The sequence below is a fragment of the Sceloporus occidentalis genome, unplaced genomic scaffold (assembly GCF_023333645.1).
Source record: "Sceloporus occidentalis isolate IW3139 unplaced genomic scaffold, rSceOcc1.0.p SCAF_4, whole genome shotgun sequence".
In the NCBI taxonomy this organism is placed as follows: Eukaryota; Metazoa; Chordata; class Lepidosauria; order Squamata; family Phrynosomatidae; genus Sceloporus; species Sceloporus occidentalis.
In genome coordinates, this window is record NW_028316984.1 from 61,120,927 (window position 1) to 61,147,018 (window position 26,092).

The 26,092-nt window shown below is 40.1% G+C and overlaps 1 protein-coding gene across 1 annotated transcript in view; it reads left to right on the plus strand.

Moving 5' to 3' along the window:
- Positions 1-26,092, plus strand: part of TMEM163 (transmembrane protein 163) — a 106,762-nt gene that overhangs the window by 62,786 nt on the left and 17,884 nt on the right. The window contains exon 5 of the mRNA XM_089520138.1: positions 17,647-17,743. Within this exon, the coding sequence (XP_089376264.1) occupies positions 17,647-17,743 (97 nt within the window). The remainder of the gene's footprint in view (positions 1-17,646; positions 17,744-26,092) is intronic.

The following is a 26,092-nucleotide window of genomic DNA, read 5'->3' on the forward strand; positions in this document are numbered from 1 at the left end:
TTTATGACTGTGGAAAGGGCAGGAATGGCAGCTAATTCACCCTTTGTTGAAAAAACTCAGGTCTGGCTTTACAGTGTACTTCTTCACACATGATTCTTAATAATGGCTTAAATAGCAGCATGGGTTACACATTAGAATAAGAGATATGTTCATGTTCTACGTTGGTAAAATAACTCTGACAAACCAGTAGCACAAAACAGACATTACTTGTAGAGGACAAAGAGTGAGAGGAATATGTCACAGGTTGATGTAATGGGCCAAACCCCTGTTAAACGTATATGTATATGTAGTGTTAATATATCTTGAACTCAAGATCTGTCTTTTGAAGCATCTGTGACCTCTGTGGGCACAGGGGAGAGAGGAGCTACCTGCCACACAGGGTGAAGAAAAATCCAGAGTTTTATTAGCTATATTTCCACTTAGTTCAGAATACTATGGAGTCTCTTCAAACCACTACACCAGGCTGGCTCTCACATCCCACTGGCTGACTAATGAAAATGTCCTCCAGCGGTGTTGATTGTACAGCATGGATTATATGGGAGAGGCGATTCCTCAACTGAAACCATGTAGGGCTTTAAAGGTAACAACCCAATATTTTGTGCTTTGCCTGGAAAGTAAATGGCAGCCAGAAGAATGAGTTTAATAAATATGTAATATGATCACTCCTAGACATGCCAGTAACCAAAAGACCTTTCTACACTATCAACTAATGACCGGATATTTGTTGCAATTAAAAAAAAAGCATTTAATTTGCTACCAGAAGAAAAGCGGAGAAGAAACCAGCCTTGATTTCTGTGGAAGAGAATTCCACAACCTTTGTTGCAATTAAAAATAAAAATAAAGTAGACATATGAAGCCTAAACTTTATTATTATTATTATTATTATTATTATTATTATTAACCTTTATTTATAAAGCGCTGTAAATTTACACAGCGTTGTACATACAATCTTTTTAATTGGACGGTTCCCTGCCCTCAGGCTTACAATCTAAAAAGACACGACACAAAAGGAGAAGGGAGTGGTGGTGGGGAAGGGGCCTCTCTAGTAGGATAATACATATAAAATACATAACAATACAGGAAATGATTCAATAAAACAGACAACAAAAGAACATCAAATAGCAAGTGACAATTATGCAATGCCTGGAAACGCTGCCCTGAACAGGATGGTCTTCAACTCCGTTTTGAAGCTGGTTAAAGAAGTGATGGCTCTTGCTTGCAGGGGAAGAAGGTTCCAGGAGTGAGGGGCAGCGAGTGAAAAGGGGCAAATCTGAGATGGGGCAGAGGAAATCCTGGGCTGGGACAGCAGACCTTGACTACCAGAATGGAGGGCCCTAGTGGGAAGGTGAGGAGAAATAAGGTCTGATAAGTAAGGAGGGGCCAGCCCATGGAGGACTTTAAACGTCGACAGCAGGAGCTTGTACTGAATACGGAAAGGGAGGGGGAGCCAGTGAAGGGATGCCAACACAGGAGAGATGTGGTCAGAGCGGTGGGCAGATGTGATAATGCGTACAGCTGAATGCTGGACAGAAATTAAAGGACGGAGGTGAGAAAGAGGAAGCCCAGCCAGGAGGATGTTACAGTAATCAAGTCGTGAGACCACTAGGGCATGGACCAGGATCTTGGCAGTAGAGGCGGAGAGATATGGTCGGATTTTGGCAATATTGTATAAAAAGAATCTACAAGCCTTGGCTGTGGTCTGGATCTGAGGGATACATGACAGAGAAAAATTAAAGATAAAACCAGGACTGCAGGCTTGCTGGACTGGTTGTATAGAAATGTTGTCCACAGAGACAGAAAAGGAGTGTTGAAGGGTGGACTTAGGAGGAAAGACAAGAAGCTCCGTCTTGGACAAGTTGAGCTTCAAACGCCGATGGCGCATCCACTGCGAGACAGCTGTGAGGCAAGACGAAACTTGCTGTTCAAGCCTTGGAGAAAGGTCAGGGGTGGAAAGATACAACTGGGTGTCATCAGCATACAGATGGTAGGAAAAACCAAAAGAGCTGATGAGTTTACCTAAGGACAGTGTGTAGAGAGAAAACAGAAGGGGCCCCAGAACAGAGCCCTGGGGAACTCCAACAGATAAAGGAACAGAGGATGAAGTCTGACCACCTGTGACCACTGCAAAAGATCTGCCTGACAAATAAGATCTAAACCAGTCAATTGTGGCATGAGGAAGGGAGGGTGGCTGCAGCTCTTTGACTTTGGCATAATCTTGTTCTTGATCAGAAGCTGTTATGCTTGCCCAAGCCAAGATATTTTTTCTCTCTGAGGCAAATCAGCAGAACAGTGCCCACTTCCATTTCATATACACATGCCATTGGATTGGCAGCTGCAATTTATTTCAAAATTAGTAGTATCCTGTCACTTTGAGCCTCATTGTGCTATGCTAGGGTATCTATTCTGTTCACTCCTCCACCTATTCCCATGCTTGCTATTGATTAAAAAGCCACACAAGAGATTAAAAGCAGCATGTCTAGCTCCCCTGGGGGTGTGGCTGAATTTCATTCTTGTTAATAAAATTGATTCAGGGGTAGCTGTGTTGGCCATTTAACAAATACAAACAAAAATCCATCAGTGATACCTTTATTGGCCAACTGAAATGCACAATAAGTGTATTGTGCATTTTGGTTGACCAATAAAAGTATCACTGGTGGATTTTTGTTTGTATTTGTCAATAGAATGGTTTAGGTTGGCTAATGCCCGAAGGGGTCTTAGCATAGTCTCTTTTGAGGCAGTGTTTCCAAACACACTTTTCCCCCTTGTTGTTGCCTCAAGTAAAAATGCCAGTTGTGATGGAAACGCACGCCAATGTCCACAAATCCAGGGAATGGTACTTTACTGAAAAGAAGCCACAGCAGCTATACTGGGACCTTACATTTCTTAACCTAAATCTGCTTAAGAAGCACACTTTTAACATTTATACAGTATCTGAGGCCCTCATTGGCTTTTTTCAACCTATTTTGAATCATATTTATAAAATCTGTAATGATACTTGCTAGTGTGTGTACTGAGAGAAAAGACATTGTACATCGTGTTCTCACTGGTGGAGCTGCATAGATGTTTTGCCTGGGTGTGTTTCTGTTGTGTGATTGTGAACAGTTATGTACAGAAAGTGGGGGTGGGAGTCCTATGGACTACAGGCAATCCTTTGGGAGATTCACTGCAGCCCTTGGGACTTTCCCATGGACCAACACCAAACAGCCTGCACCTGTGCAGCCTTCAGATTTCTTGGCCCAATATTGTTTTTCAGCTTTTAAAACATCTAATATAGCAATGCAACAAAAGCCCCTTTGCAGAGCTGTCAGTTCTTCTTTGGGGCAGCTTTCTATTTCAAAAAAGGCCATCCCTTCCCAAATGTCCTGAGACAAGAAAAAGTGATAATTCATCACTTGTGATCACCTCAAATGGCATCTAAGATGAGATACTGTAGGCCTCTGGAGCTCCTGAGAAGCTTAAAATTAAGTGGTGTGTTCCTGTGGGCTCTAGATCATGCTCACCTCAGCCTAAAGCCAAAGCAAATACACATGGATCACTATGATTATGTAAGTTTGATTCTTCCTTTTACATACCCTAGGAACCACTGAACAAAACACATATATTTATATATAAAAAGCTACTACAGACATTGTTGGCAGACCTTGAAAAGACATGCTTTGTTTCTTGTTTAATGTGTATTTTTAAGCCACTTGCACTTCAGGCCTTATCTCCCCCTACCAAGGAGAACTTTTGTTTCCTTTGTCTTCCTATTCATTGCTATGCTGTTGGCAGAATCCCAGTGCGAAACACTGAAAGTAGAGACCAGAACTATTATTAATGCCTTGTATTTATACTGGCTTTGGAAATTTAAATAGCTATCATGTCTGAAAAGAATTTAGAATGCTTTGAAAAATGCAAAAAAGCATGCAGATTTCTAGAAAACAGGGGTGTGTGTGTGTGTCTGTGTGTACATACAGTGACCAGTTCTTCATTACCTTCAGCTCAGTGCATTGTTTGTGAAGGGGCATAATAAGAGATTTTTGAAATGAAAGAACAGTAAATGTGATAGATGTGTTTTATTGTAAACTCAAAATTGTGTTTTTTTCTTTAGGTATACATAGCATGTCAAGATATTAGCTTGCATATTGGCATTAACAACTTTTCTGACTTTGTTTTGTGAAAAATAGAAAAAAATATGGATATAAAATGTATTTGACAAAATGCATACTTTCCAAATGCAGTATAGGCAGCATAGGCTACTTTAGCTAAAAGGTTTTCTTGGATAGTTCTTTATAATAAGGGGTTACCTTTTCTTAGTAAGCCAAATAATAGCTTGAAAAGGTAGGAAGTGTGCAAAAATTTTCCAAAGCTTTTTGACAACTATTTTAAAAAGGCACATAATGCCCATAAATGGGATTTGGCTGTTTCCCAGTCTCAGAATCTCTTTCTGCACCAAGCGAACAGTGTATAGTAGCTCAGTTATGCATGCAATAGTTATGTCCTGATTGGACTTCTATAATGTACTGCTTCTGAAGATGACTTGGAAACTTCTGTTGATATGGAATATGACCCCTTGCATTCTTATTATGGCTACCAACAATGTTGTGAGCAGTACTATTTTATTCTAGCTGAAGTCTCTGAGCTGCTTGAATGCTGCATAATTTGTTTTGATTTAATGTTGAATTTTATCCTGTTTATATTGGGATCATCAAGTCTTGAAAGATAGCTGAAATGCTAAGTAAGTGAACTAGTCTTGTATTTTATTTAATGGTTCTCAGTTCCCTGGATCCCAGTGGTTTGGATTATAGTGCTAATAACCACATAAATCATGAGCAAAACAAGAACTAAAGATAAAAGTCAATGGAACTAGTATTAATTTTATTAACTATTACTTTATATAGTCAGAATATGATAGAAGCAATGCCATCTCAGAATCGCATCTGTAATTCTGCACATAACATTGAGGATGTTTAGATTAGAAAACATATTTACTGTTTCTAATTGATGAATATTTTGAATTTCCTTTTAAAAAATATAACATTTAATCCTTGTGAGCTCATGATATTGATCTGCATCCCATCATTCAGTACCTAGCTATACCTACCTGTTTAGCACATGTATGTATATAAGCTAAATAAATACATTATCTGAATGTGAGCTTCTTAAAAGTTTGTGTTAATGGAGTTTACAGATATTCTGAAGCTATGATACAAACTCCACAACCTTCCAGCTGTCCTGTAATGGTGCCATACATCACTATTTATGGATCCTCCATCATTCAAAAGAGAATAAACATTTGTTTCTTTCTAGTTTCAGTAATGTGATAGAAATGTCTTAAATGTCGGAGAGTACAATAAAGTTAGGCATTATAACTCTTTAGCTTACTGAAATGCAGTCTAGCCAAGGACATAGTAATAGAACTTGCAAACATGGCTTCCACACAATATTTCAGTAATTTAATAAAATATCCCAAAGGATCTAAACCAGGGGTAGGCAACCTGCGGCCCGCGGGCCGGATGCGGCCCGGCAAGGCCTTGGGACCGGCCCCAGCCCGGTCCTGCCGCCGATTCCCGCCGGAGCCTTTGGCCTCTCGCACGAGGGCAAGGGGCCTTTGGCCTATCAGGAGGAGGTGGGCATGGGGGGCAAGCAGCAGGCAAGGGGGGCAAGTGGCGGGCAAGAGGGGCAATTGTTTATAGAAGCCTCCGAAACATGCATTTATATTAACATTTTTTTAAAAATCAGCAATAATTTTTGCGTGTCCTCCACTTTTTATAAAAAAAGTGCCCTCCATTTGAAAATTTTGTCCTACATTTGTCCTGGTTTATTTATTTATTTAATTTTTTAAATTTTTTAAATTATTTATTTTTTGGCTTCGGCCCCCCAGTTGTCTGAGGGACAGCAACCCGGCCCTCGGCTCAAAAAGGTTGCCTACCCCTGATCTAAACTAACAATCACCATTGATTCTTTTTCATTAGGAGCTTGAAAAATGCAGTCAACAGAAGCCCATATAAACCATTACATTTTCAGTTTGTTCCATCCATAGCTTCCTAAGGTTTAAATTTCTTGTGTAAAAACATTACGGTCCAAATGGGTGTACAGCATGACACTCTGAATATTTTTTGTTGTAAATATAAATCAAAGGTTTTGTGGGTGCAGTCCAGCCAGAAGTTAAACATGCTGAAAGTGCCATTGATTTTGGTAGGAATATGAAATACTTCTTAATTCGTATGGGTGGGTTTTGATTGATATAGTTTTAGCTATAGTTTTGAAATCCAAACAGTTTTTTTTAAAAAGGCTCTTACACTAAAAAAGAAAAACAAGGCCTTTTTTCTGACAGTTTTGACAGTCAAACTCTAAGATAACCCAAGCTAACAAAGCCGACCAGCTAGTTATCTGACTGATATTGACAATCTTGTTTTTCAGCATAATGTCATCACAGTTCAGTGAATATACTAATTAATTTTGTAGAGAGCTGCTAAAATTGGTTCCAACGCCATGTGAAAGACATCTTGCTAAATATAGCTCAGGAGATGCGAAAGGCAACATGATATCCATGTACTGGTAGGTTTAAATGAAAACATTTGTACAGATTGTATTTGCATGCATCACTAATTTTTTCTTAATCCTTAATTCTCTTGCCACATCTCTGGTGGGCTCAGAGCAGATTGAACTGAGAGTAGCAATTACCGAGGGCTTTATAATATACCCACTTAGATGTACTACTGCCATTACATTACATTTGCTGGAAAACCAGCAGGATGATAGATAGGTGCCTTACAATGATTTTTTCACCGAAGCTAAATTATATAAAGTACATTTAGATCTTTAGTTGGACTAGAACAAAATATTGCTGTAATACAGGAGCTACATAGTGCTTAACATTATTTGTAGAGCTAGGAGTGCAAAGGCATGGCCAACAGCAAACCCCAAGGTTAGATTCGGAAAGTGAAGCAGGCAGCTTCACAGTGGTGCTGCATCTTCATTCTCCTGTTCTGTATGGATGCTGTAACATTACAGTGCTGCTTACAGGAGCAAGGGACATGTTAAGATCCTGCTTCCATGTGGCCAGGGAAATCACAGCTCTGCTCCTGGAGCCAATTTGAAAACAGCCTTGCACATGCAAAGAATAGCCACATGCTTTGGTTGTGCAAGATTCTCGTTTTTGGCCCAACATTTTTCATGTGCAAGAAACTGTACTACACTCTTACAGTGCTGCTATTCTGCTTGTTCTGCTCTGGCTGCCTCCTGTTGCATTCTGGGATTTGCAGTTGAGGGAGGGGCATTTACAATTCTCAGCCAGAGAGCTCTTAGGCCTCACTGAACTACAAACCCCAAAATGCAACAGGAGGCAGCTAGAGCAGTAAAAGCTCTATAGTACCACTATAAGAGTGTAGTGCAGTAATGTGGCTAGCTCAGTGAGGGAGAGGGGGGAAGAGGAGGCAGAGACTTGCCCTTCCCTATCAGCTTAGGCAAGAGCAAACTGCAGTGTCTCCTAGCTCATGTGTTCTTCCTCATTAATAACTTTTGCTACCTTGACCCCACTCTGATGTTGCTAGATCACATGCGTCTCAGTTTTCATCTGTGAAATGTTGGCGGGTATGTAGGTCTGTTTTTTTACACAGCTTCAACTTTCTGCACAGATTAATTTCTTAAAATGTTTTGAGATGCGTAAATACCAAGCGGAGCCACACTAAATTCTTCCCAACTAGGTTTCCCAATTGTCAGGAAAGCCATTTTTCAGCCCGAAAACGAATAACAGATTTTTTTCTATCCCTACCCAGCAATGTTTGTGAGACATTCACAGGTAAAAGTTTCATAGAATCATAGAATTGGAAGAGAACACAAAAGCCATCCAGTCCAACTCCCTGCCATGCAGGAACTCACAATCAAAGCATCCCCAAGAGATGGCCATCCACCCTCTGCTTAAAGATCTCCAAAGAAGGAGACTCCACCACACTCCAAGGGTTTCACTGTCTAACAGCTCTTACTGCCAGGAAGTTCCTCCTAATGTTAAGGTGGAATCTCTTTTCCTGTTTTCTTCTGATAAACTGTAGGCAGGAAGGAAAAAGTACCGGTGGAGTGCACTTTAACATAGGTAAATTCCTAAATACAATTTCTTACAAAGGACTTACAAAGTTTCAATTGCTTCAGTGGGTGTAATGTACCTGGGACTAGTGCTTGGGATTTAGGTTTAAGATGGCTTCTGTTCGAAGGATGGAATTCATCCAGTCTTCCAAATGTTGTTGGACTACAAGCCTCAGCATTCCTCATTCCTGGCTGTGTTAGCTAGGGTTGCTTGGAGATATACTGAAGACTGCATGATTCCTACCTGTGCTCTATTTAGACAGACAAAAGGAAATGATACCCTGTGAAATGATCATAATACTTTTATTAATTTACAGTATTTATCCATTTAGTGAACTGATTTATATCCCACTTTTGTCCTGAATGGAACCCAAAATGGTTTACAATACAATGTATTAGCACCTAGAGTGCAAATGATTTCATGGTGATGCTGCACTCCCCTGATGTATTTGACCAAACTGGATTCAAATGTGCAATTAACTTAACATGATAGCAATGAAATGGTTTTTGCCTATTGTGCTACATTAATATTATTTACACTGTGTAGTCATGGGAATGCATCTTATATTGTTTGTTGACAGAATAGATTCCTTCCAAATCTTCTGTTGAGAATTTGGGGTAAATTGAAGAAGATTGGAGGGGGGAGCATAAGGGATTGCACACAGGGAAGAAGGTGAAGGGCTTCCTGGAGTGTGAGTGGAAGCTTGCTTGTATAACACTGGATGTAGGCCAGGGGAACATATGTGGTTCCAAAATGGCTAAGTAACTGTTGACAGATAATACTGCTTCTACTTTAAACTGGAAGTCTAAAATTTTAAACAGAAAAATGAAGTGGGAAAATGTGTTTATACTTGTGTTAGTCAAACATGAAGAGCTAGGGGTTTGTTTTTTCTTTTTTTTTAAAGATATTTTTGGGATGGCTTTCTAGATTGAGAAAGTATTTTGTTAACTTAAGTTGGAATGCACAAAAATACTGTAGCTGCAATGCAGAGAGAAATCAGCACACTTAGAAAAGGTGTGTGCTATAGCCATTAAGATGTTCTATTATAGGTAGATAGACACACTCATGAATTTTTCATGACTGCAGAATTTTCATAACCAGTATATTAAAAAGATGCTGCCCTAGCTAAATGTGCTGAATGAATGATGAGTCATCTGAGAGGTAATATCACATATTTGGCTTTTCATCTTGCCTTTGGTGAATGCATTCTGCTAAATATAAACCTGTTTTTTCTATGGTAGGTGTTGTAGAATTAGTTTTAGTATTGGTGCAGAATGGGTGTCCTTGAGCCATTATTTCCTAGTCTATATTACTGAGCAGTTTGATGAAGACAGTCCTCTCTTTTTTAGATGCACTGAACAATTCAGACCTTGAACTCTGCTTTCAGAAGAATCATAAGGCTTCTGTAGTACTGATCTATAGCAACATCACAGTTTAATACAGTAATAACATGAATGAATTCATGAAATTTACGTGGATGAACTCAAACATTGCAATTTAACCCTGTACCTCACTATCAGAATTGCCATGAATGTATTAAGCAGATCTGTTCTTTTGCCTTCCCTTGTTTACTCCTCTGCTGAGCAGAAAGGTAATCATGAACCCAGGTAGAATACCAGCTTCATGTGAAGAGCTTGTTTCCCTTTCCTTTTCCCTTCCCCCCTTTCCCTTTTTAGTTGAGTACTCACATTAATCTTTATCAGCCTTCAGTACTGGCTTTTGTTAGCTAAAAATTATTTGATAAAAGTGAAATCATTTAAAAATGATGAAATAATTAAAAACGATTAAATATACTGCAGAGCGTATGAGCCACAAGAATCACCTGGAGAATGGACTGAAATTCTTCCCTGGGTGTTGGTCAGTTTTATATTTTCTCAGGAACATTCCTACACTTCCAGAGGGACGCATTTGGTAAAACATAAAATAATGACTGGAGGTACTACTGTCAGAGTCTTGGGGAGAGAAGGAGAATATTTTTTCTCTTCCCCTTGTAGGATCCATATAAATTGTATCAGGTAATTAAATTTCTGAACTCTCTGCTTTATTTTTCAATAAAAGTGCTATGGATATGTCTCATTTAACAAAACCTTTGATAGCAACTCTCCTTTTTACAAAGGTTTTTTTATACCTTCCAAGCTACTGTTCTCTTCATCCTTTGTTTTGAGAGACTTTTTAAAAATAGCATTATCACCTTAAGGAGGATGGTGAAAGAGGGCTGGAGAAACACAGATTTTCTGTATGATGTTGCAGCAGTGTGTGTGCAATAAATAATGCAACAATCAAAAGAGTTTATCGCACAGCCCTTGGGGACTTGATGGGGGCAGAATGAAAGGGGGCAGGATGGGAACAGAATGGGGCAAGGGATGCATTTTACCACACATCAGAACGCTGCCAATGCCACTAGACATTCCCATTCCATTCCAACCGTTGCAGAGGAGATGATTTTCAGGAATGCTTCTGAACAGTTCCTGAAAATCGCCTCCTCTGGGATGGATCGGGAATGGAATGGGAATGCCTGGCGACATCGGCTGGGAAAGCGCAAGATTCTGCTCTAGCTGATTCAACTGTAGCTCTGTGTGCCTGTTTACCTACAACAGGCAAAGTAAACAGCAGCTGCCTCCAGAGTCCCTTACTGAGCAAACATTAACAGCAAAACAGAGAGAAATGCAAATAAACATGCCTCACTGGTGCCTCCCACCATGTTAAAAAACATAGATCTATATCTCTGGACCCCAAATGAAAATCATAAGAAAAGTGTAGGCTTTTATTTTGGAAGAAGCTTCAAGTGGTTTGTAGAAGGATCACGATGCTTTTGTTTACTGTGCAAGGTTTATCTGATCTGGCTGTTTCATTTCATATGTGCATATTGTTTAGTTTTGAATAGAAACTTTGCAGAAACATGTTGAACTGCCTTTTTTCTTTGTGGCGTAATAACCTCTCCTTGTTCTTTCCATATTAATTCTGTCTTTGGTACCAATTTTTTTTGTTAAAAAAGTAACATCTATGAATACATCTACTTTGTAAACTCAGGTATAGCTGTATTGAATTTTAAGTTAGAGCTGACTTGATTGTTTGCATCTAGCCAGTGACTTGGCCATAACTATCTGCTTCACTGTTTGGCACAAGCATGCTGACATGGTTGTTAAAGTTTTCAGGGAAACTCTGAAGCATGGTCTATCCTTATCCATGAGTATACAAGCTGGAGTCTTGCATAATCTGGGTACGGGAGGTATGAAAATATCAGTGGTGGTGACATTACTTGTGAAGAACACAGACAAAAGTTATTTTGCAGTTGGTGAGGCAGAAATACTGGTTTGTCCCTGTTTTTAATTTTAGTTCATGGTTTTATATACTGTTTTGTTTCTAAATTATTGTTATGCCTGGTTACTATAAACTGTGTGATAACTTTATATAGTTATACTTAAGCATATAAGCAAATGTTGTTCTTGTGTGCCTTAAAGTTGTTTCTGACCTATGGTGACACTAAGGCAAACTTATTACAGAGGTTTCCTGGTTTATTTTGTCCAGAAGGAGTATGCCTTTGCCTTCCACTGAGGCTGAGAGAGTGTGACTTGCCATAGAGTACCCAGTGGGTTTCTCTCATTGAGCAGGGATTCAAACCCTTGTCTCCATAGTCACAGTTCAGTGCTGAAACCACTACACCATACTGGCTCTTTACAAACAAATAAGAACAGAATAATAGCTATGCCAGATAAGACGAGACTTGTTTAGTCCAGCATTTTATAATGCCAAAAAGCAATCCAGATGGCTATGAAAATCCTATGAACAGGATATAGATGCAACATCACTTTCCTGCTTTTGTGTTTGTGTATCTATGCTCTGTCATGCAGTCATGGTGACGTTCTCATTCACTGCTTATATTGTCCAGTAAAACATATCAAAGTAAGTATTTTCAGCCCATCCTATGTCTTTACTCAAAAGCAAATTCCATCTCATTGAGTGGATCTTCTTTCTTGGTAGGTTGGTTTAGGATTGTAGCCACAGGCGGGTTATAGACCGCCGCTTTGAGGTGGTCTGCCACCGCCGCCGTTTGCTCCGTAAGGGAGCCGTTGCAGCCACACCGCGTGGCTCCCTTATGGAGCAAAAAAGAAGCTCCAAAATGGAGCTTCTTTCTGTGGCGCCCTAATGATGTCGCGAGGCGCCGCTGGCGCACTCGCGACATCATTAGTGCCGTGACACGTTCAGACGCACAGCGTCCGATACGTAAAGATGGCGCTGGCCGTGTGGAACGGCCGGCGCCATATTGTACGGACAGAGTCCGTACTAGAGCCAGGAGCGTCTAGAAGAGACGCCCCTTTTTTAAAATGGGACGTCCTGCAGACGTCCCAAGTGGCGGTCTATAACCCGCCACAGTATGTTTCTCTTCTTGCTTTAACAACTATCATGTAAAAAGATCAAAGGAGTGGAACTCATTCATAGATGGCAAGTATTCTAATAGATGATATTAGAAATGTCTGGAGGGTGCATTGGAGTATGGTTCCAATGATGAATGAAATATCTAAAGAACTTGCATTTTCTCTGTAAGTTTTTGGCTTTTTCTATGCAGAAATCACTGATGGATATCAGAGATAAATGTAGTTTCTATGCAAGAATGAAAAAAAAGTGCAGCAGCATATGAACTTTTAGGGAAAAAATTCTAGTGATGGACTCAGTTTGATAATACTGGGTGTCAGTGAAGATTTATTTTTCTTGTATTCTAGGAATGATTTTGAGCCGCAATCCTGAAAAAAATGGTCTTCTACTCACAATTTAAATGAAGGCTGTGATTGAGTTTATATCCACATTTTATCCTAGCACTGTATTCTCATGCCCATCCCAGGGGTCAAGCATACCTTCTACAGAGGAAAATTGCTTGAGACCATCTACTTGAGACATAAAAAGAACAACCACTAAAAACATTTGGTAGGAAAGTAAAAATCCATTGGTCAGGAGGTGTAAATCAAGTCAAATTCTGGTGTTTGCAATCTTCAAATGTACAATTCCCTCTCCTCCATATATACTCATTTGTCTACAAACCTATATAATCATTTCCTGGGATTAGGTTTCCCTTGCATATATGAAGAGATGACTGGAAGCAGGAAAAGCAGTGTTGAGCAGCAGATGTTCCTTCTTGGGTGGCAACTATCAATACTTGGGTGGGCAACTTGGGTGGACAACATTGATACTATTGTCTCTGCGCCCTTCTTTTCTCACGACATTTCTCAACTGTACAAAACGTGCAAATAACAACAGACAGTTCAGAACTTTATTGAAGGACTGTTTTTTCCCCAAAGTAAGGGAAGTTGAACAAAGAGAAATTCAAACCTTTTGCTGAAGTTAGCATTGAAGAAACTGGTCCTCAGCACATTTTCTTTTTAAGTATGTCTATCATTTGCACCTTGTGTCCAGGGGTTCAAACGGAGAAAACTATTGGGATCAGAGCAGATGAAGAAAAAAGGGTTCAACACTTTCTGATGAATTCTCTAAAAAATGTGATTTTTAAAAATTGCTGTAGTGTTGTGAGAAAATTTCAATTAATACCAAGATAATGTAGTCTTTCCAATGCAAACGTTTTTGATGAGCCATTTTCCTCAGGACCACAGTAGGGGATGAAAGGGTTCAACTTTTCTTCCTCAAGTTTTGTAATCTCAAATAGTTGTAGTTGAAATACTGCTGTACTGTGATAATAGTCAAATAGCTACTCTTTGTGTGTGTGTGTTTTTAAATGCATGTTCAGAGAGTAACACTACACCTAGTTTCATCCTAAATAAGTGTTTGTTATCTGTGGGCCCAAACAGACTGGCCAGATAAAGCTGCTTCGGGTCACTTTGGAGGCATGCTATTTAAATGATGCATGCGTCCTAAGAGGCCGGAAGCTGCACCAAAACCACGCACCAGTTCTAAGGACTGGAGCACAGATGTGTGTGTCCTTTAAACAGCATACCTGCTTAGTGACCCGAAGCAGCTTTATTTTGGCCAGTCTGTTCGGGCCCTTAATTATCTGAACAGGAACAAGAAGGCTGCAATTAAAGGCTGTTCATTCAATAAACCTCACAGCTTTTGGTATGTTTCAGGTGGGATCTATAACGAACATTTAGAGATAAATACTATATTGCTGGATGGTAAGTAGTAAGATGTAAGAAACTTGTGTTTTTGCTCAGCTGTGGCTGCCCTTGGACAAATTTAGTCTCATTAACAAGCTACTGCCAGGCTACACAATAACTTTAAACTCTTAAGGATTAAAAGGGGGGATACAAATATAATAAATTAATAATTAGGGAGCCCTGGTGGCACAGTGGTTAAATGCCTGTTCTGCAGCCATTCACAGCCACAAAGTTGTGAGTTTGATCCCAGGGCTCTAGGGTCGACTCAGCATGGCATCCTTCTGTATTGCTAAAATGAGTATCCAGCTTATTGGGAGCAATTAGCTTACACATTGTAAACCGCTTAGGGAGTGCTTAAGTGCACTGATGAGCAGTATAGGAATGTACTTGCTATTGCTATTGCTATAATACTCCAGAGCTCAGCCTTGCTTCATTTATAATAAGTACAGTTGATGTCTTCAGAATATTATGCTGTATCTTTCTACAATGTCACGTGCATGAAATGGTGTTGCCAGATTGGCCACACTAATATTACAATTGTACTCTTGGGCTTTCCAGTAATACAATTTAAGCATGTTTATTATTACAGTGCAGTGTGCAGGTTTCAGAACATCATGTGGGGTTGTAGATGTTATTTCCCCCCCTAAGAATATTATTTTACTGTGGAGTGTTGAATTTAATTATGATGTGCTGATATACTGCATTCAGAGTCTGTAATCAGAAAAATGGGAGATAGAGAAGGGATGGAAATGAAAGGTTAGTGAATGAAGAAAATACAGTAGTCTACAACCTCTATTAGAATTATCTTCTCACAAGATATTCTGACAAGAAACTGTAATACTGTCAGTTTAGAAATATGAATATTAAACTTGCTTGCTTCAGAATCAAGGCAAACATTACAGTTCCTCCAATTTTGCTTGAAAATATGAGAGATAGTAGTGGATCTCACAAGGAGAGTAATCAAATTGGCAAGCAGAAATTGAACAACAACCAGTCCCATATCCATCCGTAAAATCTAAAAGAAAAAGAAACAAGCATAGTCCTATTTAAAAAACAGAAAAGTAGGCTTACTAACAGAAGCTTGTCGGTAATCAAACTCATGGCGGAGGAAAGAAATGGTGGAGAAAATCACTTGATGCAGGAAGAGAGTGAATGGAAATTATTGCACACCAAAACAACAACAACAAAAAAACGCATCCTATCCCCGGCGGGATACAGTCACGTTTTGAATTGCAAGTGGGTTTTATCACACTCACAGATGCCACCGCTGCCACTGGGTGACTGCAACCTGCATGCAGCCCAGGTACCAGTTGTGTTTAGCCAGCTTTTTCAAAGACAGGACCTTCCCGTCTTTGAAAATTGGCGGGTTGCAGTTGCCCTGTGATGGCGTTGACATTTTTGAGTGTGATAAGACTCGATTGCAATCTGAAATGTGGCTGTATCCTGTCGGGGAAAGGACACTCTTTTTGGTGTGCAATAATCTCCTGTGTGGTGAAGTAAACAGGACGTCAGTAAATGTGCAAACTTGAAATTAGTGAATATAAGCACTCAAAGATATTTTTTTAACTCCAGATTTTAAATTCATGCTAATTTTTTTAATAACTACAGCAGATTTTAAATTCACGCTAAAGCAAAACTCCACTGTTATTTCATCTTTTCTCCTTTCCCTGTCAGATTACTTGCTAATAATTTGATGTTCTGGTATTGGCAGTTGTACAGAAAAAGAGGACAGAGGAACTCTCTTCCTCACCTCATGTCATGTGCCTGATGTGCTAATGTGTAATATGGTAGGCCAAACACATATAACCAGGAAATTTAGTTTTCACAAGGGCTATTGTGTTGTAAGTGCTGTGGAAAATGTTCTTTTCCTGGCGTGATGCACAATAACACTCCTGGTCTGAGAAAGGGAAGGGGTGAAGCCATATCTGTTTGCCCTCTTGGGTGGATCACCATTGCTCCCAGATGGACTAGATCTCCTTTCTCCCTGCCTTTCCAGTTTATTGCCAGCACTGGAGCACTACCAGCATTACTATTCAGTAAATGGGTGAGTGTGGGAAAAGATGGGGTCCACGATTTAATTGTGAGTGAGGTTACAGGTCTGGAATACATTAGTGATGCTTGTCTGAGTGAAGCGAGTTGTAGCGGGGATTGGGGCAGCTCCTGCCACCTCTGCCTATGTGCAGAGGATGTGGCAAGTGATGAGATGCTGCTATGAACAATTTTTGGAATAGATATATTCCAATACATAAGGTTTGGTAAACTAATTGTTATTTGGGCCATGGGTTTTGATAAAGAGAACAGGCTTGTCTGTGAATATCAGTATTCGCAGGGCACTAAACATTTATTTCAACATTAGCAGACTTGTCTTTTCAGTGACTATGTTAAGTACGTTTACTCTATAGAGAACAGCAAGCATGCACAGTCTATGATTTTCTTTGGTTGTGTGTTATCACTGTACTTTCTTCCTACTGTTGTTATATCATCGACTCCATTTGCATGTATGGTATCTTGACCGCACTTGAATGTATGATACGACCCATTTCTGAATGGGATATGCCAAATATGTCATCACTATGCTATTTAGCTATGACTGAGTCTGCATTTCTTAAGCTTGGCAGAACCCTGATGACTCTTCAGCAGATTCTTTAATGAGTTTCATGTGAATTTTGCATTTTGTGCCAGACCACCAGATTGGCTGATGTTTACAGGGTAAAAAATAGAATCCTGCTGTGCTAATTATAATAGCCTCAGACTGTCCTCCTGATAGATAAGAAGACACTAAATGCCAAATGAGAGGCAATGCTGCTTTATTTCTTGTAATAAAGAAAACAGATTCTGATTACAAAGTGACAGAACATTCAGCATCCTTTATTGGAATAGTCTGGGCAATAATCAGAACATTTGTGTTACCACAAGTTCTATTTATGTAGGATTTGTTAATAGCTACATAAAGTTATTTCTCTTAGCAATGAAGTTTGGATTCCAACCACAGACTTTTTGCTTTAAGTTGCAGTTCATAAGACTGCATGTTGCTCTGTGAATCTTACTTTCAGCTCAAATAATGCTACTTGCTTATACTGCATCAGTTTACAGTTGTAAACCACTTAGACACTGCTTAGGTGTTATGAAGCGGTATATAAATGAAGCTTGTTTTGTTTGCAAACTGAAGAAAAATTAGGTATTGCTGCCTCCATTTCATATTCTCCTTAAGCCCTGGACTGGGCATAAACCCAGATAGTTCAGTAAGCAAGCAATGTCTGTGTGTCAGGAGTGCCACAAGGCTGCTGGTCCAGATATTGGAATTCCAATAATTGTGCTTTCTTGTCCTGTAATTAAAAGGCAAGCATAGTCGGCTTAATACTTCACAAATCTTTCTTGTATAGAGATTATATTCAGTGATGTTTCCTATGTTTACCATAAGTCATCTTGACTTAATGATCTCCAAAAGTTACACATCTTTTTTCCCACTTTTAACAGAGCCTGTGTCATCTTGGGTGTGATATTTCTTCTGTCTGCTTTATGTATAGTGATCAAAGCTATCCATGACCTTGCGACTAAGTTGCTTCCAGAAGTGGTAAGCCTTTTTATTTTATCTGATTAATTAGCATGCTTAGGATCAGATGTTGCAATAAGATGAACTATAGATAAAATTCCCTAGCACACTATTCTGTAAGGAGCGTATCACACTGGGGAAATCCTGTGCAAAACCAGGATTTAAACGGTAGAAAACCCCCACAAAAGCGAGTTGATTTTCACATTGTTACGCTTGTGTTAATCTGAATGGAAAGTAAACAAAAGCTGTTTCTTTTCATTTTTGGGATTTTCCAAAAGTAAAAAAGGAATGGCTTTTGTCTACTTTCCTTCCACTTTCTGTTTGGGTTAACATTAGTTTAGCAATGATGTTGTGTGAAAATCAACACACTTTTGTGGTTCTCTCCCCCCCCCCCCATTTAAACCCCTGTTTTTGCATGGGATTTCCCCTGTGTGATAAAGTCTTAAGTTAGTGGATCTGACTTCATCAATAGACAGTTTTGAAGTCCTTTACATCTAGATATATTCTAACATTTTCCATCAGATCCAAATACATTGATGTAGGGATAACATTACACATTATAGGAATAAAAATTCCTTTTACCTTCACCAACTCTTTTGAACCAAACCAAATACAGTGGAGTAGCATTCTTCACATTATAGGAATAAAAATTCCTCTTACCGTTACCAGGATTTGCTTATGGCTGATTTGTACACCATCTAGATTAGAAAGCTTGCTTGCTGGTTCCCCTGTTGGGCTCCAACAAGGGCTGTTATAAGTGAAAATGTTATAGTAAAGTCTCCATTATATTTATACACATGTGGAATATTTATACAGCCTGTATATTAATCTGTGAATTAAGTCCACGTTGTGCACAGTTAACACTGGTTCAGACGAGCTTATTTCTGAAGACTCTTAAAAATTTAACTTGCTTTAAATTCCAGTAATCATTTCCCCTTTAGAAATTGATTTTTCAAAGCATGGTATGAAATTTTAGCTGCATGACTCTGATTTTCAATCATGTGGTTGTGCCACAAGTTTCTTTTCCCTAGGATTTTCAATCATGTGGTTATAACACATGTTTCTTTCCCTGCGTGGTCCAATGAGGAACATAAAACCAGCTCTTTGTGAGTAGCAAAATATTGAAGGAACACACAAGTTTGCATGAGTTAAATTGTTTAATCCTTACTTGCAATTTATGTAACAAGTTATTTAATTAAATTATTTTAACTGCCTTTCGAGACATGCTTTCCTCACAAAATGACTTACAAGATTACAAAATGTGTAAGACAATTGCAGTATACAACACACACGTAACCTCTCATAGAAAATTTTCACACCTGGCTGTATCGCTGCTAAAATGTCCATGAAACATCCCTGAAACATGGAGGAAGCGCGTGTATCTGGAAGTCAGGTGCACTTCCTCAATCATCAAGGAACTGTTGCTCCCTCTAGCATCCCTGAATTGTTGCAAGGGGACAGGGACGTAGCCGGGGGGGGGGGGTTTCTTGGGGTCCAGACCCCCCCTTCCATTAGAAAAATGAATGGTGTGTGCTATTGCGCCGCCGCACCCAAGCCCCATTATAATGGTGGCACTTAGTCTGGACCCCCCCCCTTCCTAAAATCCTAGCTACGTCCCTGAAGGGGAGCTGATTTCCTATGAACACAAACTTTGCATTCATAGGAAATCTGCTTCCCAGGAACGATTCAGGGACATTAAAGAGGGAGCGATGTTTCCATGATGATTGAAGCACACTTGGCTTCCAGACACGTGCGCTTCCTCCACCTTTTAATGATATTTGAGCCACATTTGACAAGCGATGGAGCCAGGTATGAAAATCTTCATACACACAAAGAACTTTATCGCATTGCCCCTAGAATGGCTTCATCGCGTTACCAAAAGGGGGCCTGACCAGAACGGGATGGGGATAAGAATGGATGTTATAGCACAGAGGAATGCCATTGCTGCCTCTGGACGTTCCCATTGCGTCCTACATCCGTTCTAGAGGGTGCGATTTTTGAGAATGCTTTTGAACAGTTCTCAAATATTGTGCCTTCTGGAATGGATGTAGGACGCAATGGGAATGTCCAGCGGCAGCGGCAGTATTCCTCTGTGTGATAACATCTGTTCTAGCCCCATCCCGTTCTGGTCACACCCCCTTTAGGTAACACGATGGGGACATTCTGGGGGCAATGCGATAAAGTTCAAGGATGGAGCAGGAGCCACAAGTAGAAATATTTTAAGTGTCGGATGGAAATTTGAACAAATGTATCTTCTGGAGGCAAGCAGCTTTCAGATCCACATCTCCTGCTTCTGCTGTTCTTCTCTGATAGATCCCTTCAAACTTGGTGAGGGAGACCCTTCTTTTACATTATATAAATGGAATAAAGTTCATATAGAAGCTTTCACATTGCTCCTTTTCAAGCCTTCTTGAGTTTGTGGGAAAGCTTTTCTATGTGTGTGGGGGAGCCTCTGCTGATGAATGTGACCTAGGATGAGCATTATGGCTCCTATGCTGCAAAGGTAACAACAAAGTCTTCCCTCATGCAGAGGTGAAATTAGCAACTTCTTGTATTTGAGTTCCAATTAGCTGTAGGCCTGTGCAAGCTCTTGTGCTTGTCCACTGCTTCAGGATGCATTGCCATTGATGCTGGAGTATACAGGATCATTGTGTCTGCGACAATTTGACACTTCTTCCCTGGTTTTCATATTTCTGTGTCCTCTTCTTGTCTTGTATTGATTGTTTTGTTCAGTATTAATTCATTTACAGCAGGGGATGGGCACTCTCTCTTGCTGCCTCAGATTGCCATTTTTTTCCTAGTAAAAAGGGGAGGGGTGGAAGAGTGAGTTGCCCCTCTTAGGCTTCATCCTCACTGCAGAAATAATCCAGTTTAGTACCATTTTAACTACCATGGCTCAATGCTGTAGAATTAGGGAATTATAGTTTTGTGAGACATCTAGCCTTCTCTTCTGTCAGAGAGCTCTGGTGCTGCAACAAACTACAAATCCCAGAATTCTATAGTATTGAACTATGGCAATTAAAGTGGTATCAAATTTGATTATTTATGCAGTCCAGATGCAGCCTTAGATGATTCCTTTTAAATAGATTGCAGGAGCTCCTTGTGCTGTTTAAAAAACAACAACAAAATACTATTTTTCAAAACGAGAATGGACTTCAAACCAGGTCTGGATTTGTGTTACTCCGTATAGGCCCTGTACATTTCCAAGGAGTGGTGTTACGGTAGATGTTTAAGCAGTCAATGGATTCTCTTAGGTTAGAAAATCAACAGGTAGTATAGGCAGCATACTGGTTTTCGGTTTTCAGTTTCCTTTGCTTAAGGTGGTTGTTTCTTTCAGAGAGATTAATTTTCTTATGAGTCTGTATCTCATATAATAACAATTAAATAGAATTTATTATAATTTTACAATTTAATAGTACAGAAATACAGGCTATCTCTTGGTATAATGCACTATGGGACTGCATACAATTTCTTGTCTGTAGAGGCAACTTAAAGGAGCAGTGAAAAATGCAAGCCTCTGACTTTACCTGGTGTGGCAAATCAATAGCTATTTTCAATTCAGGCAGAATGTACATTTCCCCAGACAGCCCTATAATCCATATGATGGCCAGCGCCATTGGGATTCTGCTTTCATTAGTATGGCCAGGATGTAATTTTCTGGGAGGAAAACAAATGCTCTGCCCTATATTTTTCATTTGTCTCACCAAGAAAGAACACACACACATATATGTTAGTCCCAGTATAAAATGAAACTTAAGAAGCTGTTGTTTATTTGTAGCACCAGCTAGCAATTTTGATATGTTTTTAAATAGCAGGAAAGGAATTCTAGAAGCAAACTCCTTTATTGGAGAAAAACCTATTTATTTAGAGATGGAAACACACTGTCTTCTCTGCATCCCTGTAGACATTGTTGGGTGTAATTTGAGACATGACCCTTGACCCATGGCATCCTGATTTCTCTGTTTTGGCATTTGCTTTAATGGTCTCTCATATGATTTTATCACATGAGGCTGGAAAAGCAGAATTCTAACAGGATGAAACCAGATTTAAGACCCGATAGCTCAGTGATTAAATGCCAGTATTGCAGCCACAACATTGTGAGTTAGATCCCAGAGGGCTCCAGCCTGACTCAGCCTTCTATCCTTTCATAAGTCGGTAAAATGAGTACCCAGTTTGTTGAGGACAATTGGTTTACAGATTGTAAACTGCTTAGAGAGTGCTGGGTTCATTATGGAGCGGTATGGAAATGTAAATACTAATGCTATTGCTAAAAATAATCTTTGGCTGGTACTTATCTGCTGCTGCCTTGCATTCCATTCATTACTGTAGTGTACCTTTTTCATTGATGGACAAAACCTCCTAATAGGCTCTCAGTCTCGCTGCTATTCCATTACTGCCTTCATGCGATAGGTCCCTTCTGATGCATTTTCATTTCTCAGGCAGACATGTGGTGTGAAGGGGCATGATTTTCCCCCTTCTCCTCATAATTCCCAAGCAGGCTGTTTTCCTGTCATCTCTTTACCTCCCCTCTATGCACTTTCAGATGTCTGGCCTTTTTCAACTTGCTTTTCTGCCCAGCCAGGCCAGCTGGTCTCTATGTGCCTGAAGCCAGGATGACATTGCTTTTCTTCCATGCTCCCCTTTCCCCAGCAGCTGAAGATCTCTTTAAAACATTGAGAGCCAGCGCACCAGATTTAGTGGCTGTGCACACAGCAGCATCGAGTTTTTGGGGAGGAGGCAGAAGCAGTGATTGGAGCTGCTAATTACTTCCCAAGGCTGACTGGCTCAGTGGTGGTGGCTCTTTCTCCTCACTCCTGGAAGGTGGCATTTGGCAGTGGCTATGAATTGCCAAAGCTCTATTGTTGGGAGAAGTGTGACAAGAAATCATGCTAAACTGGTATGCTTCCATTCCTAAACTAGTGCAGTTGTGGTGGGACAACCGGCTGGTGTGGTAAAGTGTGTAATCAAGATGCCTGGCTGAAGTTTGGACTTCTGTGATCCTCCTGCTTACCTTTAAAAAAAAATCACCTAGCTGATGAAAAGTTTTGAAAAAATTAAAATATCTTATGGTTGGTATTAATAAAAATATTATATTATCCACCTATAGATGTTGATTTTTTAAAAAGGGCTACATGAATAATGATATACACTAGAATGCTGGTGTTTCCAAAAATTTAATCCTAGTTTATTTTGTTGTATGTTGTATGCTCAACTCACTTTCCATTTGCCAGCTGACATTCATGCTTTTAACCTTATTATTCTTGCATCTTTAGAGTGTGGTGACTTGAATGAAGGAATAAGGTTCCTCCTCCTCCTCTTCTTAATGTAGCTTGTGATATAAATATTTATTTTAGGACTGACATGCAATAGAACCAAAGACATAGTATGAATGTTATGTTGTCATTCTGTAATTGGCAACTGGAAAAGTGGTTGGTTAACATGCCTTCATCTAGTTTAATTTTATTTTTAAGGCTTGGCCTGATTCTGAGATGGGTTTGCCATCTGTGAACAATAGATGATATTGAGAAGATGAAAGTACTGGGAGATGGGAGTGGCATATATTCTAATTTTCTCCTCTGTACACAGAAGAGGTGAATGATTTTCTCCACCTGCATATCATAGACTGTTCGAAAGTGTCTCCTTTACTTTCAGCAGCAGATTTGAGGAGGGGGCATAAACAGTAGCAGAAGGAAGGGAAGCCGGAAAACTGATCTGTACATAAAGGGAAATGTACATTTCCTTTTATGATCACAATGAGAGGTTTTTTATCCCTCTTGCTGTCTGCTGTGGAGTGGGTGGGGTCATTTTTATGAATAAAGGTTAGGACAGAGGGTTGCACTTTCATGTAAAGTGAAGTCTGTTTCCTTTAGGAATCTGGTTACTATATCAGTAATGTAACATGTAGCTTGACTCTCAGCTTTTTAGTTGGCTGGAAATCTTGTAATAGCCTGAGCCATTGTATTCAGATAGTCAGAAGATGCCTGTCTACACAACCTGGAGCATGTTAGATATCAGTTGATGATTTTGTTCACTTGGCTGTACCTCAGTGACTACCTATCACTCCTCACATCCCAGTCATTCTTTGAGGCTTCTTTTATGCTATAATAAATGTGTTATATACTGTGTTACATCTAAATTATTCTCTAAAACAGAAAAACCTTAGAGAATGGTTTAGATGCAATGCCATATGTTCTCTTAAAGCAGACACCTCAAGATACAATTCAGCCATGATGATATCCATCCTCCAGTAGGAGAGTGACAAGGAAACATCTTTTATATATATATAAATTTAATTACATATTAAAAACAACACAATCATAAAAACCTTAGCAATCATAACAAGGGGAATTAATCCATCAAACATTATTTAAACATACAATTATTACAATTGTTTGGCTTATTTCAAATTACATTTTGCTGCGATAATAATAATAATAATAATAATAATAATGATAATAATAATATTTATTTATATACCACCCTGTGGCAAACCAATCCGGGCGGTTGACAACAGTAAAATATAAAATATAACAATTAAAAACACTTTATCCCTCCCCCCCCTTAAGACAATATTAAACAGTATAACATATTCAAAACACAATATCAAGCATAAAAACAGCAATTAAAACTAAAAACCCTGATATCCCTCTGTTGATCCTCGACCATCACTAAGATGGGGCCACGGGACGAATGAGGGAATCAGGGAACCTGGGCCGGGATGGTTAGTCTGGAAAGGCCTGCCGGAAGAGATCCGTCTTGACCGCTTTTTTAAAGCTGTCTAATGATGTTATCTGACGGATCTCATTTGGCAGGTCGTTCCAGAGTTTGGGGGCAACAGCAGAGAACGCCCTCTGGGAGGTCGCTGCAAGCCTAGATTTTAAAGGCTGCAATAAGTTCCTCCCAGAGGACCGGAGAGCGCGGGGAGGATTGTACGGGAGGAGGCGGTCCCTGAGATAGCTTGGACCCAAGCCATTTAGGGCTTTAAAGGTGATAACCAACACCTTGTACTGGGCCCGGAAGCTGATAGGCAGCCAGTGGAGGGACCTCAAAACCGGAGTAATGTGGTCCCTCCTAGATGTTCCTGAGACAAGCCTGGCTGCCATGTTTTGAACCAGCTGTAATTTCCGAGTCAAGCACAGGGGTAGCCCCATGTAGAGTGCATTACAGAAGTCAAGGTGTGAGGTTACCAGCGCGTGCACAACAGTCTCGAGATCCCTTACTTCCAGAAAAGGGCGCAGCTGGCGTATCAGCCGAAGCTGATAACAGGCACTCCTGACCGTCGCATTTACCTGATTTGTCATCAGGAGCGACAAGTCAAGGAGCACCCCCAGACTGCGAACACAGTCACTGGAGGAGAGTGTGACCCCATCCAGGACTGGAGGTTGCAACCCAATTCTTGGTTTCGGGGCCGCTACCATGAGCACCTCCGTCTTGTCTGGATTCAGTTTCAATCTGTTTTTCCTCATCCAGCCCATTACCGCCTGAAGACATTCATTGAGAGAAGAGATGCCATCAGAATTCGAGGCCGACGAACGAGATACGGAGAAATAGATTTTGGTGTCATCAGCGTACTGATAACACCCAGCACCATGACTCCGTATTATCTCACCCAGCGGCTTCATATAGATGTTAAATAACATCGGGGACAAAATAGCCCCCTGAGGAACCCCACAAGTGAGGTACTTCTTACTGGAGCTACAGTCCCTGAGTAGCACCCTCTGAGACCTGCCCGAGAGGAAGGACCGGAACCACTGCAAGGCTGTGCCCCCGATACCTAACCCCCTCAGGCGGTCTAAGAGGATGCCGTGATCTATAGTATCGAAAGCCGCTGGGAGGTCTAAGAGCACCAACAGGGTCACACTCCCCCTGTCAATGCTCAGACGCAGATCGTCGGTCAAGGCAACCATGGCAGCCATGGCAACCATGGCAATGAAATAATGATGCCACGTTTGTGTAAGTTTTAAAAGCAGGACAAAAAATTGGTGCATCTTAAGCTACATATAGCCACAGGATAATATTTGAGTATAAACTATAATTCCATGCAACTAAGTCATAAGCAATGATCCCTTTACTTCACATGCAGTGCCATAGCAATATTAGTATACCTATATTTGTTACATTATCATACCACTGGGCCCTTGACTTAGAAAATGTTGACTGAAAATGCAGCGTGATTTGTGCATCTTAAAGGTCAAATAGGTAGAATTGGGGTGCATCTGTATGGTAGCTTTTCATAGTTACAAACAGGAAGTTCAAAAAACATGTTTTCATAAGTTAGAGTGACGCTGGCTTTTATATTTGTCTTTAATACAAGGTTGAAGGAAAGGCCACAACTTTATTCAACCAAACAGAACAGGGGTACGGTTGGCC